This window comes from Prorops nasuta, unplaced genomic scaffold (assembly GCF_024137725.1).
Source record: "Prorops nasuta isolate Cenicafe-Biocafe unplaced genomic scaffold, Cenicafe_Pnas_1.2 PNAS00051, whole genome shotgun sequence".
Classification (NCBI taxonomy): Eukaryota; Metazoa; Arthropoda; class Insecta; order Hymenoptera; family Bethylidae; genus Prorops; species Prorops nasuta.
In genome coordinates, this window is record NW_027116848.1 from 373,399 (window position 1) to 396,123 (window position 22,725).

The following is a 22,725-nucleotide window of genomic DNA, read 5'->3' on the forward strand; positions in this document are numbered from 1 at the left end:
TATCCTTTGACACCTTTGGCTTTTTTAACAATTCTCGTGCAGTCCTGCACCTTGAAAGTATACATTTTTGCCCTCAGTCCTACGAACTCGGTCATGATACGACCATTGTTCTCATCCTTCATCAGACCAGGTATCTTTTTGTTGACGCGTGGCAAGTCATACTGATTATCGTCAAGATAATCGCCGGTATCGAATCGCGCGAGATCGCGTTTCATGTACGAGTAAACGTCGTCGCACTCAACACTGTATATGAGACTGTCCGTGTCGGTATACATCGCTCTACATTTACTACCGAATGTAGGAAGCATATAGTCATAGTAAAATTCATACAAGCATATTTTTGAAATATCTAAAATACTCATTCCCACGTAAATGGGTTTATCAAATTTCGCAGACAATTTCAATAATTGAATCGCAACCAAATTCTCATTGAAAATCGCGAGACTTTGAAAATTCGGTTTGGATATCAGGGTTTCCGCCCCGTATCTTCCCTCCCATTTGGTTGCGAGCCTCACGTCAACTCTATTCCTCACGTTCTCCATTGTTTTACCGAAAACTGCGTTGTTCATCAACATGAAAAGATTCTTCTCAAATTCGTTAGTGGACGCGGTGCGCAAACGCGTGTTCAGCTCGATGTAATTGCGTAGCCAGGTGGACTGCTGAAACTTTAAACCGCGATGTATACGCTTCAGTACGAGTCCATTACGCATACATTGTTGCAGAGCGCATTAATGCATTACGTAACGCGTCTTATCGTTTAAAGTAGCCAGCAGCATCTCCTACCTCGCGCCTGGCGGTTTCTCGCGCACCATTCACAACGGTAGGTCCGCGTGTTTGTCGTGAAGCTCGCACGGATACTCCAAATCGACCTCCAAAATATAACCCTCGAGGTGATCCGAGGGTATAGCGGAGACATCGAGATTGGCAGCGTCCTCGATCCATCGGAATCCATGGGTGGGTAGCGGATGACACACTGCCCACCCATACAGATTGTATACGTCGTAATACATGAGATATTTCGACGGTTCCGCCTGATCGTAGTCCCGCATGTAGTGATTGTTGGCCCTCTCGTAGCGATGGGAGCACTGACTCAAACCACCGCGTATACCGCGCTCTACGAACAGCAACATATCCACGTCCGTGAAAAGCTCCAGCCTGATTCCCGTATGCTTCAACATCGCGTCCCAGGTGAAGCCCGGAAGCGTATAATAATGGGCTGGATCAAAGTTATAATTTAGCATGCAACTATCGCGAAAATTTTCGAAAACGTCGGTCAACAATAGGACATCGGTCTTCAAGTACAGATGACTGTACTCCCCAAGTGTGCGCATCTGGAATTTGGTCAATACCTTTACGGCATGATTGTGTGCTTCCTCGCTGATATTGCTGTCGTTTAGTCTGTTGCGAAACGACTGGCGCGGTGGTAAAGCCGTCTCTTCCAATCGAGACGGACTATCTATATAGTCGTAAGGAAAAATACATTTCCTCGTAAGCAAGTTGAACTGCTCGACGCTCAAGTCCGAAAATTGTGACCTCAAATTTGTCAGCTGAGATTCCGTCAAGTACGAGCTCAATTTGTCCAGACTGGAGGCCATAAATTTGAACGAATCGATAAATCTCAGCCGTATATTATAATTTCACAAATATTTGGTGAATGAAATGTATTTTTCCTTATGTACAGGCAGCAGATATATCGATCCCTCGTACAAATTAGCGATCGTCTCGAGAATAAAATGTGAATCATAGCCGGAAAAATTGTGGAAAATCACTGGAATGACATGCGAATCTTTAAAATTTAAATTACAATTATTGCGAGCCGGTCCTCTGTATCTGCCGGTCAGATGATCGTGATCGCGAATTCGAAGTTGATTCGGAAGAAACGGCTTTTTGCATATATGACAATTGGGGTCATTATAGTGACGCGATCGTTCGCTAATACTAAGATTACGCATGGGCACGATAGTATCCAGTTTCTCGCTCGCGATGCGCGCAATGACCTTGAGCTCGCGTACGAACCATTCGATGCAATCGCCACCCCAATGAGCATCGTATCTCGAGAGTGACGCATCGCTAGCACTTTTTAAATAATAGTCTACACTTATAGGTTCATGTTTCTGATAAATATTACTACTGTTCGATTGTTCAACTTTTGATAATATGCACTCGAGATCCGCGTATACGACGAATGGCACTCGTTCCCCATTTTTGATGTTCTTGAAGGAAACCCAGCGATTCTCGGACTCTCTCAGTAGTATCAATCGGAGATTATCGTTGAGCTGCGCGCAGTCCTACTCATGCGACTCGAGCCTCTCCACTGTGCGAAAGTAGTGGAGACATCTAAAAAAAAAACAAAATATATATATAAAACATATGCAGTTATGTTTGTATCATTATCAAGAGACACGGTAGTGTCTCGACGGCAAGTACATAAAAGTAGAAAAAGTCATTCCTATACCGCCGTCGAGGCACTACTCTCTTATACAGCTAGTTGGGGCGTCCCAATTTTCAAACCGATTTTTTTCCGCGAATAATCCATTGCCATTATTTAAGTAAAGCTTTTTTTAAAATGGTTTTGAAAAAGCTTTCATTTGCGCCTAAGAACATCAAAATCGGTTCACGCAATCCAGAGATCTCATACTCTGTTGGCTATATATATATCGAAAATGATAATTTTCCTTCATAATCTTCTTCTCCAGTCAGGATGTATGTATGTCTCGGACTGAAGTTGGTCGCTAAAGAAAATGACGTCATTTTCACAACGATTCCAACATAATATACTCAACGACCAAACTATATATGGTTGTGAACTGTCAATTAAAATCGATATAATCGATCATTAATTCGGTGACTATATTGAACTGTGTAAATTGTAATGTGAGGTTATTTTTATTTAATGTAGTGAGGTTATTCATCGTGTTGCGATATTGCATCTGTTAAATTTCTACAATCATAAATAATTAAATTAACAGTGACTGAAGGATTCGCGAATTAGATAAGTATAACATTATATTTTACAATACAGGATGTAGTATACTTTGTGGTACTTTGTGGGGTATTTCTTTTTCAGATTAAATTAAGACAGAACATTTTCATTTTCATTGATGAGGATAGAGCTGATTGAATTAAATAAGATTAATATTTATAACTCTGTGCCAATGAGAAGTATACTTTCAACATTAATGTGCATTGGTCATTATCAGGAGGATATTAATTGAAAGAAATTGTTAAAGTATTTAATAATCATATGCTCGACTTCCAGGTGTGGAAATCATTAATAAAATTTATGTTTAACTTTTTCTTTTTATAAACTGATATGAATATCAATTGTTCGATAGGTTATATCATATATGCGAACAAATATTTCAGACTAAATTATAGTAATGCTTGTTTGGAAAATAAGAAGCATTCCGATGAATCCTCATTTACGTTGAGTACAAGTTGACTAGTGTTTGGATTTAAGCTAATTATACGATAATAGATGTTTACAAAAGATGCAAAGACACCCAAATATTACAGATCTTTAGTCTCAAGGAATTTAGGTCACTTAGCAATAAAGAAAATGGAGATGGGGCAACATCAAATACTGGTAAGTAACTGAGATGTTTCATGTTCCTTCTAATATTTATTTTCTTTGAGGAATTGAAATTCTTACACGATGAATTTGATTTCAGGCTTACTCATAGTGTTATCATTTAATATTTTACAGTCACTGTGCAAGTGTATTATAGCAAATAGTAATATTTGTGCTTTGACTTAAATACATTTGGTACAATTGAATTAAAAATCCAAGGAAGAAGGTTCGCTCACATATTGACTACCGGTGTTGAATCAAAACTTAGGATTTTCACTCCTGCATTCTGGAACTTGACACAGGCAAAGATGAAAGCATTGAAAGATTGGCAAAGTAAGAATAAGCCAATATTCAGAAAAACGTCATCCATTGCACAGCCATAATTTAAGGATGAGACTCATTGGATGAAATTCTGTAAAATTGAGTTAATAACTGTTGATAGTTTTCCTCTGTTACCTATATGCTAGTATTCTATATAGGCCAAAAGCAATATACTGGTCATTGGTATGGATGAAAAAATGCACGTTTATTCTCAATTGAAACTCAGTCCAAAAATTAATGGTTTCTACTCCATTTTGCAGCACCAGAAATCCGACCAGTTTCAACAGTATATAGAAATTAGCGAAACGAACATCTGAGGACTCTGACACAGGAAATGTTATAAGGATAGAATATACAGTGAATAAATTTGGGAAAATGAAAGCAGTATATCTAAAATAGAGGCTTCCATTGCATTAATTTGTGTATTTTCTAGTTTATATTGATGAAAAGAAAATTCAAATGACACTATTTTGCTTGAAAACGAGCCCTGATTCATAGCTGATATTGGGAGTAACAGTTAAGAAAAAGGGATGAATTTCTAAGTAAATCCTTAAAAGTGAAGGGCTTGTAGATGATTTTGGGTATACAATTTTGGAATTAAAAATCACATACTTGATGAAAATTATAACAAAATCATGTAGATCTGTAAATATGAAAAGAATTCATGATTGCAATATTTAACATGTGATGGGGCATACGGTGAATAAATTTAGGAAGCTGAAAACTATATATCTAAAGAAGAGAGGCATCCATTGCAGGAGTTGGTGTATTTCCTAGTTTATATTAATGAAAGGAAAATATAAATGGCATTAATGTGCTGGAGAAAGTGCCATAATGCAAAGTTGATATTGAGAGTGACGCTAAGAAAAAGGTGGAAAAATGAATCAATTCCTAAGAAAATCCTTGAGAGGGAAAAACTTGCAGGTGATTTTGGGCATACAACTTTGGAATTAGAAATCACATAGTTGATGAAAAGTATAATAAAATCATGTAGATGTGTAAATATAAAAGGAATTCAGGATTTCAATATTTCATATGTAATAGAGCATACGATGTATAACTTCAGGAAACTGAAAGCAGTATACCTAAAAATCATAGGCTTCCATTGCATTAACTGGTATATATTTTACAGTTCATATTAATGAAAAGAATATATAAATGTCACTAGTTTATCAGGGAAAGAGCCATAATGCAAAGGTGATAGTGAGAGCAACAACTAAGAAAAAGGTGGATTTAAAGGTAAATTTAGAAATAAATTTTTGAAAGCGAAAGGATTTAAGGTGATTTTAGTTATAAGATGTTGAAAATATAATTCTAACAGTCATTGAATCCTATATATGTTAAATGCATCTAAAAGTGTAATTATGATAAGAATTAACTCATCTGTTACAAAGAATTGCTCAATTGATGTAACATTTGTAATTTCCTTTGTTAATGCTGCTGCATTTTATTGCTTCAATAAGGCATAGCTATTTTTGAAATGATTGTACACCAGAACTTTGTTACACTGACTATTTATTGAACACTCTCTACAATGACCTTGTTGTCAGAAGTCCATACGACGACTGACTACTTCCAACTGCCTTACAATTATCAATCTATAGTTCCAAATTCAAATCACTCAGTGACGTTGGACTTACTCCTAACTATATGTAAAAACGCGCGCAATTTAAATTAACACATCATTGTAGTATTTTGTATTTTATTTATTAGATTAATAAATTAATATCTCGAACTGAAGCGTTACATTATGGAACGATCACAACATTGGAAAATGTTTTGTAAGATTGAATTAGTTAAAACAATTTTTTAGTTTTAATTCCTATACTCTTACAAAACTTTATAAGATCCCACAAAAAATAAGATTCGCTTGTAAAAAAAGGACGGCAAGTACATAAGTCGTATCTAGCATGATTAATATATAATAATATAAAATATTTTAATTAAAAAAATAGTGAAATCCAAATGTTAGGCAAGTATAAATTATTACCATGGCGAAAATTGAAATTTGGAAAAAAGTAAATAGCAATACAAATAAAATTACATGCCGGGCCCGTAATATCCAAGTGTAAGTCGTTATCTTGCTATACAGGGTGTTTCACGTAAGGCGGCCCAGCTCGAAATGAGGACTCAGAGGGCATGGTGGGGGCAGATGCATCTAATTGGCCGCGGAGGGAGAGAGAAGGATTAACGTGGAGAAGGATAGAGCTATCCTTTACTAGACGATACGCCTAGCGTATAGCTGCCCCTCCCTTCCCCGCTCACATCAGTCATCTTTGGTCAACTCTTATACTCTTTCTCTTACTCTCTCTCTCTAACCGCGGCCAATAAGATGCATCTGCCCCCACCATGCGCTCTAAGTCCTCTTTTCGAGCTGGGGCGCCTTAAGTGAAACACCCTGTATAAGCGTTGCTTCTCGTAAATTATAAATGTGGCTATTTAATACGACTACATACAACGGGCCCGGCAAGTAATTTTATTTGTATTGCTATTTACTTTTTTTCAAATTTCAATTTTCGCCATGGTAATAATTTATACTTGCCTAACATTTGGATTTCACTATTTTTTTTAATTAAAATATTTTATATTATTATATATTAATCGTGCTAGATACGACTTATGTACTTGCCGTCCTTTTTTTACAAGCGAAGCTTGTTTTTTGTGCGATTAATACATACCGATCGCATATATAATGTGCAATTTTGTTCTTGGTGAATTGGCTTCGCACCAGTCTCGAGAGATTCCTTATGCACATAAAATGTGCAGCTCCCTGTTCATCGTTGACGAGAAGAAGATTAGCATGCCTCGATCTCTTCTTCTTCGTCACCTGAAGAGGCACAATTCTGATTTTTGCGTCGGTATTTTGCTCTTCATTCTCCAAGGTAAAGATGTTGACCGACACATCATTATCCGTCTCGAATTTCGGGATCTGTTTTAGCGTAGTCGGAAAGGTTATGCTACCGACGTCTAAAACCGTCCGAAAATGTGGATAAGAGGACGTACGATTTGGATGAGCCGTAGATTTTGCCGGATAGAGTGATGCCGTCACAGACCATACGAAACATGCATTATCACTGGTTTCCAAATTTATCAGAGCTTTCCTACTTGCGATAGCAGGTTGCAGAGTAATTCTACAACCCGCGTGCAATGGGTTAAAACGATTAATGTTAACCAGTAAATAATTGATTTTTTGTAAAGCCCATCCACTATCACTCTCTTGAAATTCACTTAATTTTTTCATAACAACGTCTAAAATATTTTTCCTATACCAATCACTAAAATTATCAGTTTTGTACAATGTTGCGTTAGTCGTACTAATGTTTTTTTCATCACTATTGTCCTTGGAGACGAATTGTCCGTTAAATACAAAATTAACCTTAACACTATTTGCACTAACAAATACCTTATCTATACGCACACGCACTAATACTTCCGCATTTACTAAAAAATCCTTCGGCTCTATATAATTACTATTAACTACCATACCACTGCATATTCGACTTCGAAACGCCGAATCAAGCTCCTCCCAGATAAGTCCTTGTACGTCATTGCTACAACCAGCACCTGATTTAATATAACTCAGTTCTCTCTGCGCTCGTAGCAATAGACACTTTATACACGCGATTTCGGCGAAATTCTTTTGACGCGTTCCAACGGGCAAAGCTCGATCCGCGTTGCTCAAACGTCGAATATGCTCAAGACATTCCAGTACCCATGCATCGTATTCGTTCGCACCATTAATTGTAACAAATTTTCTACGTAAATCAGTAGACATTTTTTTTCTTAAAAAATAAAATTTTATGATTCTGTCATACGGTAGACAACAACAATAAATTAATAATTGTGAATGCGTCTCTCGCGAAGAGTAACGCTCATGTATAGCGAATAGAAAATGGGAGTAGGGGTGATATACATATCCCATTGTTTCGTCTGAGATGCATACTGAAATCAATATTCTTAGATAGACATTGTTATCAATTTTTTCACAGAAGTCATTTATTTCTTTGATCATATACAGATTTCATATAGTAGACATTTTGCAGTGAACATATACCATAATGAGTCATACACTTGGGTAACGGTGGTTTGAAATTTTACTCCCTCTAAGGCTAAAGTTACCCCACTCACACTCCTTCACATTGTATATATTTTCTAAGTTGCAAATTTTCCTCAACCAATCATATTTCTCCCGTCCTTTCACGAAAATCCAATCCTCCTCCTTTTCCTCGTATGACGTTACATACTTTCGTATTACATCTTTATACTTGTAATAAGGTGAATGACCGTCGGTCCATTTGAATCCATGGCGATTAAAATAAAGCCAACTTTAAAAAAATTATGTACAGAACATTATATTTTTTATCGTTTAAAAAAATACTTACTCATTCTGTTCTCTCTCGAGATCGCTCAACCAAGCTTCTTGAAATGGTGGTGAAAATACATTGTGATACACTTCATTATCACGCAACACCGAAAATTCTTTAACTATAAAACTTTTGTCGGTCAATACAAAACCTTGAAAATCAACGAATGTCGGTGTCATTATCGTCAGTCGCTCGATGCAATACTGAACGATCTTTTTTTGTCGCATTTAAGAAATTTCTTTTCCCCCTCCATCACGGGGACAGATATGCTAAACGTATAAAAATTCTATGTTTTTCCCCCATTGTGATTGTTACCTATAGTTTAATCACAGTATACTACAATAGAAAAAAAAATATCTTACGGAGAGTATGCAGAGGGTATATCTTTCTTTGATTAGGAAAGACTGGACTCCTTATCAAATGTAACTTTATATTTTAAAGAAACGATAAAAATTCTTCCTCTCTAAGGGGATTGCTTCGGAGCTTCATTTCAGTTTTTTTTCTTCGTCGAGAATAACGCGAGCGCAACAATGCATAGAATAACTCACATTATGGATATAGAAGGTTTCTTTGTATATAAGAAAGAATTTAAATATAAAGATATAGCTACAAATGATTTAAAAAGTAACCAAATTTCTTACGCATCTTTTCGTTTGCGTGACACTATTAACAACCTTAGTGAGAAAGACAAAAAAACTGTGTGGTATTTGCTAAGTATGGTGCATTGTATAAAATACAGTGATACGGGATTCGAGAAATACGAGCAGGAGGATGTTGAAGATTTTATTGGAGATTGCTTAACCTGCGAGAATCCCGTAGTAGCCTACAAGGGAGGGAATATGGAAAAAAATATATTGAATAAGATGAATGTGGATAATATCAATTTAGAAGTGTATAGTTGTCCTAAGTTTAAGGATTTAATTAAATTATATGATTTTGAAAAAACACCGTGTAATTTACACGATCGAGAGACGAACTTGGACAATGAACGTATCCACTGTCCGTACGAGGAGGTGTCAGTTTTTCCCAAGTGGATAAAAGCAAATATGTGATTCTTTCAAACTCATAGGGGGAAAAAACTATTTAGAGAAATAAAGAGGAGAACACAAGTCCTCAAATCTTCATTCAATCTTATACCGTCGTCGGTACAGCACACAGGAGAAAAATGAGCTACGAAAAGTGTAAATTAATCATGATTCAAGAGGATATTGTTCCTCTTTCACCCACTCTTCCAAGAGAATTGACAGAGGAATACGTCAATCGAATTAACGATTTTTTCAATCGTTACTTCGAAGAGTATGAACGGAAACTGCATCATTATTTGCATAAAAACTGTATTTATTTTTTACATTTTTTCATAATTATTGTTTTTTTTTAAATAAAGTGAAGGAAGACGAAGAGAAACAGACTGGGGAAGATATTGAGTCAAAGCAAACGAAGAAGGAAGAGGAGAAAAAAGTAGTGGAGAAGGAGGAGGAGGAAAAAGATATTGCGTCAAAGCAGACTAAGAGAGAAGAAGAGGAACCACCACATTTCTTTTTCTTTTACTATTAAATTATTTTATCAAACAAATGGAAAAAATATCATTGTAAATTAACCTTTACTATTTCTTTTATCAAATAAATTGAAAAATATCATTGTAAATATACCTTGTACTAATTCATCTGGAGTTAACGGAAAGAAACCTAATACGTATTGAGAAATGGATATAAACTTCTTTGCGCTTTGATAATGAGATGTAAACTTCATCTCAAGTGTAAAGAGAGAGAGAGAGAGAGAGAGGATTGGAATACGTAGAGGAGAGCACTCTTCACTTCAGTCTTCAGTGAGACATCATGAGCTCCACAAGGTCAATAAATTTACCGGAGAAGAAAGTGACGTTAAAAGATTTAGAAAAGTATAATAAACCAGTGGCAATAGTGAGGCCATTTCGGTATAATGAAGAGTAGCAGCAGCAGCAGCAGGCAGTGCTAAGAGGGTATCGCTTGATACCTTTACAGCAGCAGCAGCAGCCACTGCGTTTACCAAATTCGCTGCCCGTAGCCCTGCAGATGCTGCCTGCAGCGGAGCAACCTGCAGGGGAGCAACCTTCAGTCTCGCGTAGGCAGCAATTGTTATTACGTTTACGTAATATGCAGCCTATGTGAGCTTGTGGGTTGTGTGACAGACAGTCACCACCAAATCGGTAAGAGTTAATAAAAGTCATAGACTAATAAAAAAATAATAAATATAAATAATAAATATAAATAATTTTTCTTTTTAATTATATATGCTGTTTTTATTGGGAAGTCATCTGGAATGACCTGAAATATGCAGTCTACTCCATTGAAGTATACTGTCGTAACTCTTAACGTAGCAGCATCAGCAGCAGCATCAGCAGCATTAGTAGCAGCAGCAGCAGCAGCATTATTGGGAAGTCATCTGAAATGACCTGAAATATGCAGTCTACTCCATTGAAGTATACTGTCGTAACTCCTAACGTAGTAGCAGTAGCAGCAGCAGCATTATTGGGAAGTCATCTGGAATGACCTGAAATATGCAGTCTACTCCATTGAAGTATACTGTCGTAACTCCTAACGTAGTAGCAGTAGCAGCAGCAGCATTATTGGGAAGTCATCTGGAATGACCTGAAATATGCAGTCTACTCCATTGAAGTATACTGTCGTAACTCCTAACGTAGTAGCAGTAGCAGCAGCAGCATTATTGGGAAGTCATCTGAAATGACCTGAAATATGCAGTCTACTCCATTGAAGTATACTGTCGTAACTCCTAACGTAGTAGCAGTAGCAGCAGCAGCATTATTGGGAAGTCATCTGGAATGACCTGAAATATGCAGTCTACTCCATTGAAGTATACTGTCGTAACTCCTAACGTTTGGGACTTGTCTTGCGCAGAAAAGGTGATAAAGTGTTTGTTAAGTGGCTGGGATTCGACACGACGTACACTCTGGGAAATCGAATGGATCCAAAATGTAAACACAATTTAAAGGTGCTTAGTTAGCTAGTGGACAAGACTTTTCCACATTGCGCAGCCTACCTGGCCTAGCACAGAGTCCCAAGCAATAAACAGAGGGCAATAAACCGACCGAAAATGACTAACCCTTATATACCTGTACTCGAATGATCAATCAAAAATTCTAATTTTAATATTATTAATTAAACATTTTTAAAACTGTTATCAATACATTGCTTTTATTTTTAAGATGAGAATGAGCCCAAACACGAGGCTAATCGGACGATTATTTCTGTATTAGGTGTATCCTGTAGTTCATATTTTATTAAATTCTAATGAAACCGTATTTTATTTTGTATATCTGTAATTGGGTAAATTCAAATGTATATGTATATATAAAACAATATAGCAGAAAGGATCGATGAACAGTTATCAGAATTAATACGATGTCTAAGAAAATAAAAATTTTTTCAACCTTTAAGAAAGGGCGAAAAATAAATTATGTATACAAATATTATTAAATGATGAATAAATACTTATTTCATTTAAATATACACTGCAGGTCAAACGTTTAGGACCACACGATAAAATTGTCAGAATGACATGCTCTTCTTTGTGCAAGTGGTTAAGCAGCCCTAAGAGTTAAAAGAAATTTAAAGATACCGTTGGAAAGCTTATAAAATTCCGCGTCCGACCATAATGATTTGATCTAAAAAAATCCAATAGATGCCCATATTATAGAAACGAGATATCATACAATTTTTGATGTCTTTTTATATATGGTGTGACAAAGCATTCGCTCTCGTCAAATAATTGTCGTTATGCTCTGCCTTCTCCTTGCTCTTGTAAAAAGGAGGGGCAGGCGCCACCTGTGTGACCCCGCGATCATTACGTGTAATAGGTTCGATCACGGGTCGAAAGGGGGTCGATCCGCGCACGCGCGACAGTAGCTATCTCGCGTGCCACTGTCCCCCGAGTCACTCGTAATTTGGGGCTCCTTGAGCCTGGACGTGTTCCTTGTTTTTTTTCTTCTTTTCCTTTTGGTCATCGAGACACATTTTTCGGTAAGGGCATATTGCCCTGTAGTTATTTCCCTAGATGTGATTGTGCGTATTTAGTGCATCAATTCGTAGAACAGAATTTAGGAGCATCGCAGGAGGTGTAGCTGTCAACCTGGTGGTGGAGGACACGCACGAGAGCATGCAACATCCTATTCTATCACTATAGCCTAAGTAGCACTAGACCCCAGGCAAACCTGGTTTCTCCGTAGGAGAAATCAGGACCTCTATTCATTTTTTTTGTTTTATTTCTTTTTCCTTCCCTCGAGCTTTGTCCGGCGTTAGAAATCGGTTAGTGTCCGATTTCGCAGTAATTCCTCGACTCGTGGGGGACGTATTAGTTGGGATATTGTTCCCTTTCATTAATTATTACGTTGCTTTATTCGGGAACGGTTTAGAGGGTAAAGGGCTAAAGTTCATGGGTCGCGAATCGCGTAGGGAGAACCTGTATTCTGGGAATACGTGATAGGACGAGGTGTAGTCCCTCGTCGGAGGAAAGGTGATTCAGAGCCTCTTCGAGCCCGACGCGTGCCCGTGTAAATCTCCTTGGCCAAGCCGTTTCCCCATTTATTTTCAGATAATTTTTATGAAGCGTCTTGGTCCACGCTTGAGATGAGTTTCCAGCCGGCCAACCGCGGAGGCATATTAAGAAGATTTCCAGCGAACTGACGCCCAGAATCAATTCCATCGGATAACATAATAAATTAAATCGAATGAATACACGATAGAACTCATGTATAGCATCCTTTGTGTTCGCGGAAATAAAGTTGTGTTTTATTTATGTTAAAGATTATATTGAGACTTTAATTAATATTTCCTGGCCATCAAACTTTCGTGTGTCTTGTCGTCCGTTTCTGGTCCCTGCCCTCCCCTGACAAACCAAGGCCGAATAGCATTTGGTAAATACACTTATTTGTAGGAAAAATCTCCTGGAGTGAAACACTGTTCGAGGCCGAGCCGCGAAACGCGACGTTACAATGGATATCCAATTTCAATGGCTTGCACCGATTATAGTAATCGTCTTACGATGTTGAAACTTAAGTATGTGAAAACTTGAAACTTAAGCTTTCATTTAAGACCAAAAACATATATAAATTATTATTTGGTCCGCAGTTATTTGATAATTAATGAAGCAGTGTTCGGCCAGCATTTTTTCCGTAAAACATTTTCTCGCTAAGCTCTCGAAGCAAATTCAGGTCTGTATAAATTATAGGTGCCAAACGGGTACCAATTTAAATTTTTTTATTTTGATTATTAATAATACTAGGTGTTCCAATTCAATCAATAAAAGTATAAATATGTGTTAACTGTACTAAAGCATTGCATTGATTTATTTGAAACCGTAGAAAAGTTGTTAATCAAATGAAAGAAAAATTAAACGTGGTTCCCCTTTTTGGCACTTATAATTTATACAGACCTGAATTTGTTTCAAGGGCTTAGCGTGCAATTGTTTTACGGAAAAAATGTTGACCGAACACTGCTTTATGAATTATCAAATAACTGCGGACCTAATAAGAATTTATAAACGTTTTTGAACTTGAATGAAAGCTAAAGATCCAAGCTTTCACCTTCTTGAATTTCAAATGCCTCAGACAATTAATATGAGCAGCGCAAAGAATTAAAAATTGATATCCATAAATATGGAGACGTCAAAAATGTTGTCATGTTCCTTTCCTTTAATACAGGCACCCATTAGATTTTTCTATGTCAAATTAATGCAGTAGGACGCAGAATTTAATAAGCTTCACGACGATATCCTTAAATTTGTTCTACCTCTTAGGGTTGCCAAACTACACATACTTAAAGGAGAGCCTGTCTTTTTGATAATTTTACCAAGTGATCCTAAACTTTTGGCCTGCGGTGTATATGTAATTAAAGATATGTGTAAGTACTTTAAATTCCTATCTAAATTATTCAAAAGGAAAGTTTTATTAAAATTAAATAATTTGAGAACTGCAAGATAAATCTAATACAGAAATAATCGTCCGATTAGCCTCGTGTTTGGGCTCATTCTAATCTTAAAAATAAAAGCAATGCATTGATAACAGTTTTAAAAATGTTTAATTAATAATATTAAAATTAGAATTTTTGGTTGATCATTCGAGTGCAGGTATATAAGGGTTAGTCATTTTCGGTCGGTTTATTGCCCTCTGCTTATTGCTTGGGACTCGATGCTAGGCCAGGTACGCTGCGCAATGTGGAAAAGTCTTGTCCACTAGCTTACTAAGACACCTTTAAATTGTGTTTACATTTTGGAACGATTCGATTTCCCAGAGTGTACAATTCCTGGTGCTTATATATATATACTATATATATTTCATATGTATTTCAATAAAGAGGGTTTTTTTATGCCGAAAGGCTTTTTCCCTTAAATTTATGTTTTTTTCAATTACATTACCTCTCCACCAATCCACTTTACCCCGTACTAGAAATATTGCAAGGAATCAGCCACAGAGGAACAAAAGAAAAAAAATTTACAAAGAATGACATAAACCCTGCAGATTTCTATTGGACTCGTTATTGGTAAGGTCACGTAGGCTCCGCTCCTTATGGTTTATTACAGAGCAAATGGTAAGTATCTCCGACGATGGATATAGCGACAGAGGTAGAAAATATACAAAATAAATATTACGATCGTCAAAGATACTAACTAACATAAATAAGGGGGGAGCTATCACTGCATCGCTCTCTACGAGTGTTCTTTCTCTTTCTCTTTCTCTTTCTCTAAGGCGTCTACGGCTTAACGTAAGAGGGGGGAGGTCACATGTGTACCCCCACCAAAAGAGTTTAACGTCAGGGGGGATACACGCGGGCATAAAAAACAATGCGCACAACCGGAGTTCCGCCGAGGAGTGGGGGCAATTCCCTTACTTCCCCTCCCCCCGCGGAACCCCGACCCCCTCGCCAACCGGTCCCAGAATCCTTACAGCCACACTATTCATATTCAAATATTACATAGCTGTGATGATTTTAAATCCAATCAAAGTGGTCATTGGGTTTGCTCTTATTATGATGGTAAATCCATATATATTTATGATTTATTGAATAGTAAAAGGTTGCATGCCCATCATGAAATATTTCTTAAAAGATTGTTCCCGTTTTATAACTTTAACAATCAACCAGTTATATTTCCATTAGTGCAATCGCAAAGAAACGGAAATGATTGTGGAGTATTTGCTATAGCATTTGCAAGATCTCTTTTATACAATATTAAACCTAATAAAGTTTTATATGATCAAAAGTTAATGCGCCAACATTTGATACAGATTTTAAAATCGAATCGCTAAGATCATTTTCCAATTATACAGAGACAAAATGAAAAATCTAAAAATGTTACTTTTGACGTATTACAAAATCGTCATAAAGCAGCTTCCCGAAAAAGAGAATTAAGAAAAAAAGAAAGTGAAGAACAGCGAATAGATCGGTTTAAAAAAGCTTCTACTTATATCAAAGAAAACCGAAAAAACGATCAAGAAAACAAAGCTATTGGTGATACTAAAAAGAATTGTGATAATGAAAATAATTTGAGAATAAGTTTAAGTATTGATACGGAACGATAGTATTTTAAGGATGTTCTACCCCAAAGGTACTATTCACACCGGCGAATGGCTTAACGCGTATAGTGAAGTTGTGGATGCAACTTAAGCTTTTTGTAATAACGGCAACATGGGAAGATGAACACATGTTTTTCGATCTTTATATTGTACTACTTATCGTATTATTTTTTGCATCCACAATTAAAACATATAATTTAAAATGTAGATATACAAATTTAAGTACAATAATAATTTGAAAATATATATTCTCCCTCATTACTAGTAAATATATGTACCACAGTTGCGCGCGCATATGCGACGCTGCCATATTTACTAACTTTCACGTTTATCGTGTAACAATAAAACTTTGATTTAAATTTTCTCGGCAACGGTACGTGTCTTATTTTTCATTTTTTTAAGAGCTGTTAACAAATCAACTGCATAAAGCATTTATTTTTTTTTTAAATATAAAGAATCGTTTTTCTAATATTAATAAAAATGTTGTGTTTTTTTAGAAGACTCTCCTATATGTTCCACAGTAAAAGTGATAACTTTGATGTTGAATTTCTCAAGTTAGAAACGTGTCATCAATCTCAGATTTGACAATCATGTCAATATCGTTATATTTAACCCAATTCAATTAAAATTTAAACAATTTTATGAAAATTAATTTTGGATAGAACATCCTTAATGATTAACAGAGGTGAAATATTGTTTCAAGGAGAAGAAACGAATAATACTTATAAAAAAGACCAAGAAGCTAACATTCAATATTTCAAAAATAATACAAATAAGATAATGGAAAAGGTAGATAATATGTATAATAATGCTAAGAGTACAGATATCGATGTACAGAAAGAAACAAATTATTTCAATTTAAATATCGAAAATACACAAATTAATGTATCTGAAAATATTTCAAATTTGAATTCTATATCCAAGAAATACGCATTGTCAAATATTTTTGAATATGAAATTTCCTCAAATCCAAATCTATTTAAACTTAATAATTATTCACTTAATTATGATGAAAGATATAGTTATAATAAATCAGTGGCAAAAAAAATATATTATGAATTAAATAAAAAAGAAATTATAAGAAAACAAAAAAGATTTTATAAATCAAACAATGAAGCTATATTAAAAAAAAGGAAAATATCGTATGAATCAAATAAGGAAGATACATTAAAAAGACGGAAGGTATCATATAAATTAAATAAAGAAGCTATATTAAAACAACGGAAAGTATCATATGAACCAAATAAAGAAGCTAAATTAAAAAAACAAAATATCGCATGAAACAAACAGAGAAGCTAGATTAATGAAAATGAAATTGTCATATAATATTAATAGAGAAGCTATATTAAAAAAGAAAAAAAATCATATAAATCCAATAAAGAAACTATACTGAAGAAAAGAAAAATAGACTACGAAACTAATGAATCAACAAAACTTTGTGTTGCAAAGAAAATTATGAATAAATACAATCCTATTAATAGACAAAATAATAATATAGCGTTGAAATTTACTATTGAAAGGTACATACCAAATTTAACAAAAACTCTCGGCATTCCTTCGTTAACAGAAAGTAGAATGGAAGCCGAACGCGTATTAAAATGGTGTTTATATACTCGAAATTCGAACATTGCGAGAATTAAGAAAATTTTAAAAGAAATAAAACAAATGGCTGAAGTTTTTATAACTCGGTTTAAACAATGTATATCTGTAGATATAAAGGATAAAGTTAATTCTTTATGTGTATTGTCGAAACATATTGCTTCCTCAGAACAATATTTCTATGAAACTTCTTACTATGCAATGAGTGAAATTATTGAAGCAAATTTAGATTTCTCTGTGAGCACAGGGGAAGATTCTCCTACTGCTAGAAAAGATTTAGAAAGAAATATTACAAAAATTGCCATGAATTTTGAAGGTAAATGTAGTAATATCATACCTTTATTGGAATCAAAAAATAAAACTAAGAAGACATGGCACTGTAATTTTCTTTGTAAAATTAAAGATGCTAATTTATTAAATTATTTAAAAGAATTTTATGAAAGTTTATTACAGTGTACCTTAAAAAAGTTACACAAATTTATAACGGATACAAACCGTTGTTCTAATAAAGTAAATTATAACAAACTCGGCCATTCACATGGTTGTTATATAAATTATAAGCTTTGTAGGTTAAAATTTATAGCAACACAAATATTGTCTTCTCATTTTCCTGAAATGGGGTACATTAAAAGATTGTTATACGATTTGATGGCTTTAGATGCAAAACTTAATAATTTGGACAAAGCTTTGAATGAAAATGACGTCAATTTACTGCAAGAGATATCGAAGGAAGCTCAAGAAAATGCTGCAGCACATAGAGAGAAATTCACAGAAATTAATTTAAATGAAGATGACATAAAATCTCAATATTTTCTTGCCTTCAAAGCTTTTACAAAACGTTCTATCGATATACCGAAATGTTCTTGCATTTCTTGTGAAAAGTTATGTTTTGAAAGAAATGTAACGAGAATAAAAATTTGTAATAAAACGTATGGCCCAAAACTTTGGAGCAAGCTGCTACAGCATATAGAATTTAAAGAGAATGATGCTGCTTATATTTGTCATTGTCAATATTGTAAAAGTAAAATTCGTTTTAATATCATGCCACCTACGTATATCTTGAACAATTTAGATGCAAGGGAAGTACCAGAAGAAATAGAAAGCCTGAATGATTATGAACGAATCCTGATTCAAAGAGCTAAAGCATTTCAAACTGTTTTGCGAATGGGAACTGCTATGAATAAAAATATACCACATAGGGGCATGATTCCTAAAGTTAAAAGTAGAACATTCCATCTGCCTTTGCCATTGGAAGAAACATTTAAAAAAATTTGTCCTTCGCATGTACCAATAAATGTAAATCATGAATTGTACATATTAGTAAGAGGAATTCCTACTAAATCAAATATTGTATGGGAAAATTTGGTGGATGTAAATAAAGTATGGAATGCTTTGTTATGGCTGAAAGAATAATCCCTTGTATTCAGAAATAGTATTACCTACATCTTCTGATGCCTTGTTATTACAGTCTGATTTAAGAGATACTGAATTCCAAATAAATGATGACTTGAGAGAAGACAATGAAATATTGGAAGAAATAAATGACGACGATAAGGAAAACCAAGTTTTAGTGACACAAAAGTCTCAATCTGATTCATCTTATGATCAGTATACAATTTAGCCAATGTATGAAGGTAGAACTAATGAATCGGCAACTGAGCTTTATCAAATGCTGAAAATTCATGATCATCCACTGGATTATAATTATAAACAATTAGACGTAATGTGCTTTCCAGATTTATTTCCGTATGGAATTAATGGACAACATGAAAACCGAAGTGTTCGTTTTAGTGATTTCGAATTTATTAAATCAAGGCTAATGTCCAAACATTCACGATATCGTTTACATATACAATAATTATTTTATTTAGTACACGACAGTAACATACGAAACATTAATGCTGGTATATTTCATAAATTAAATATTACGAATCCTCGTGAAAAGTATACGGCTTCTAGTTATTTAGAAAAGTTGTCTAAACATCAACTGGAAACTAATTTAAATACTATTTTTGGTAGGTTACGCAATACACCGCAATTTTGGATTAGACCAAGATGCATGTTGAAATGTATGATTCATAACTACGGAACCTGCCACATGGTTTTTGACACTTAGTCCGAGCGAGTGGCTTTGGTCAGATATGATTGAATATCTTCGTGAAATAAATAGTCCTAAATCGAAAACCATGTCAATAAATGAGTTTATTGCTTCTGATCCTTTATCAGTATCTAGATTTATTAAAAATAAATTTCAAGCAATAATTGATTTTATAACTTCACCTGACAATCCTGTTGGAGAAGTCTCGCATTACTTTATACGTAGAGAATATCAAGGTAGAGGTACTCAACATTTTCATATGTTAATTTGGATAAAAGATGCTCCAATAATTAATGTATCTTCTAATGAAGGTGTAGCAGCTTTCATTTTAAAGTATATTACTTGCAGAATGCCTTCCAAAAATATTCCTCCTGAATTATACAGACGTGTTGATAAGCACCAACGACACAAGCATAACAGTTATTGTTTACGTGCTAAAAAGACTAAAAATATGTCTAGTTAAATTTGCAGATTTGGTTTTTCTCGACCAATAACAGATACATTATTAATCAGAGATGTAGCTGTATCCATGGGGCGTAGAAAAAAATTAAAAACAAAGAATAGACTTTATGACTTACCACGATCACAAGAAGAAGTTAACATTAACGATTATAATCCCGCAATTCTTTGTGCATGGGAAGGAAATATGGATATACAATTCGTTGGAGAAAAATCGACTTTATTAACGTGGTATACTACTAAATATGTATCTAAATCAGAAAAAAGTAACATAATAGACACTGGACGTTATAAATTCTACTAAATCTATACGTAGTAATTTATGGAATATTGGAATGCGAATGTTAAATAATAGGGAGTGCGGTGCGTTAGAAGCTGCAGATTGCTTGTTAGGAATTCCCTTATTTATAAAGGATCCAAAAACTACTATTCGATGGGTAGATGTTAATATGATAAGTAGTAGAAAATTAAAAAGTCGTAAAGAAATTGAAGCTTTAAGTCCCGATTCTACGGATATATTTTGTCACCCCATGCTAGATTATTATTATCCAACCAGGCCTAAGAATCTGGAATCCACATGTCTGTATGATTTTGTAAAATGGTATGATACTGTGAAACAGAAACCTATTAGAAAAGTGGAGCATTTCAAAACAAAAGATAATTTATATTTAAAAAAACGTTCAATTGGCTGCTTAGTTAATCATTATCATTATAACGTACAAACGCAACCAGAAGCATATTTCTATGCATTACTATTATTGTTTAAACCTTGGCGAAATACTGATGAATTGAAGTGTGGATGTGATACTTACGCAGAAGCGTTCGTGTTATTACAGTCAGAACTTGTAGATGGATTAAAATATCATGAACGTATCTTAAAAATTCAGAAAGGAATGGATTACATGAAAGAACTAATTAATAAAAATATTGAAGAAAGTAATGAAGGTGATAAATGTTCAAATGATTTGACATTAGAATGTGTCCCTATAGAAGTAGAAGGCGCAATGAAAGACTTTTAAGATGTACAAAATAAGTACGAGGATTTAGATGTTTCACAAATGATATCAGAGTTGAACTCCGATCAAAAAAGAGTTTTTGATAAAGTGACAAAAACTGTTTCTACCGATAATGAAATTCTTAGACTTTACGTTAGTGGTGAAGGTGGTACGGGTAAAAGTTTCTTGATAAAAACTATAAGATGTTGGATAAAGAAAATCATGAAAAAAGATGTCATTGTGAGTGCTCCTACGGGAATAGCAGCTTTTAACATTGATGGTCTAACAATTCACAGAGTATTTCAACTGCCAGTAGAACATGGACGTACAGCTAAATATAGAGTTATCAGATATAGCACAATTAAAATTATTCGGGAAGAACTTAAAAATGTTACATTAATAATCATTGATGAAATATCTATGATTTCAAATGTAACGCTAATGTATATACATCTTAGATTAGTGGAAATATTCAATACCAAGGATTTAGGTAATGGTTGGTTTGGAGGAAAACACATATTATTCTTTGGTGATTTATTACAATTGCCACCTGTACGTGATAAACAACCTTTTATAAAGTTATCAAATATTGAAATTGAAAATTACATAGGTACTTTAGGCTCTTATGATTTATGGAGAAATTTATTTTCCTATGATGAATTGAGAATTAATATGCAACAAAAAACCGACAATACTTATAAAGATATTTTATCGAGAATTAGAATAGGTATTGTACAATATTCGGATATTCAGATTTTACTTTCAAAAAAGATAAATTTCAAAAGTATTAAAATTGAAGATCGAATGCAAGAATTATGCGATTACATTTCTGTTTTATCCTCTGATACTGTTTGCTTGTTACCAACCTGTAGTCAGTGCGATACTTTGAATGAAGCAATGTTAGACAGACTAATGACTGATGAAATACAACTGATTGTTCATGATGCAACAGATTGTCCAATGTATTTAAAGGAAAAGTGTTACAAGTATTAAATTCTGAGGATGAAGACAGTTCTCGAATAGCTGGATTATCCAGAATAATACGAATTAAATTGGGAGCTCGTATAATGTTAAGAAGAAATATTGACATTACGTTAGGTCTTGTTAATGGAACGATAGCTACGGTTAAATCAGTAACGCGATCCGTTGATAATAAGGATGATATTGAGAAAGTACAAATCATCTTGTCCACCGGAGTAGATTATACGATTGAACGTGTAAGTGTAAAATGTGAGGTAATGGATAGAGTTTACGTTATAAGAAAGCAATTTCCTTTATGTCTCAGTTATGGCATGACAGTACATAAAAGTCAAGGATTAAGTTTACAAACTGCAGTTGTAGATGTAGGTAACTCTATCTTTACTTGTGGTCAAGCATACGTTGCTCTTTCGCGAGTAAAAACATTAGAAGGACTGTACATTATTAATTATGATCCAGCTTCTGTGAAAGCTAGTAAATTAGCCATAATAGTGTACAGCAGGCTTCGAAAACAGTTTAGACCTGAATTAAAGGATATAAGTATTTTTGAAGGAAATATTAGAAAAATGCTTGACACTATGTGGATGATTCCAAAGAATATTCAAGAATGTCAAATAATTGAAAGTGAAATACCTAAAAATTTAATGTGGAATGTTAGAGGCATTTTAAATAATAATAAAATTTATTCTTGTGCAAATGCTACTATGCAGTGTATGTTATATTGTTCTTCCATTTTAGAAGTGCCATATTTAGTTTGGATGATAAGGATGTTATAA

General features: G+C 34.5%; 1 protein-coding gene across 1 annotated transcript; it reads left to right on the top strand.

Moving 5' to 3' along the window:
* The first annotated feature begins 21,034 nt into the window (after positions 1-21,034).
* Positions 21,035-22,725, top strand: LOC136784305 (ATP-dependent DNA helicase pif1-like). Its single transcript, XM_066744885.1, has 2 exons — positions 21,035-21,870; positions 21,924-22,725. The coding sequence occupies exons 1-2, from the start codon at positions 21,035-21,037 to the stop codon at positions 22,723-22,725; spliced, it is 1,638 nt and encodes a 545-aa protein (XP_066600982.1).

Coding starts and splice junctions, on each gene's coding strand:
- LOC136784305 (XM_066744885.1), top strand. CDS start 21,035: ATGATATCAGAGTTGAACTCCGATCAAAAAAGAGTTTTTGATAAAGTG. Junction 21,871..21,923: donor GATACTTTGAATGAAGCAAT/GTTAGACAGACT, acceptor ATGATGCAACAG/ATTGTCCAATGTATTTAAAG.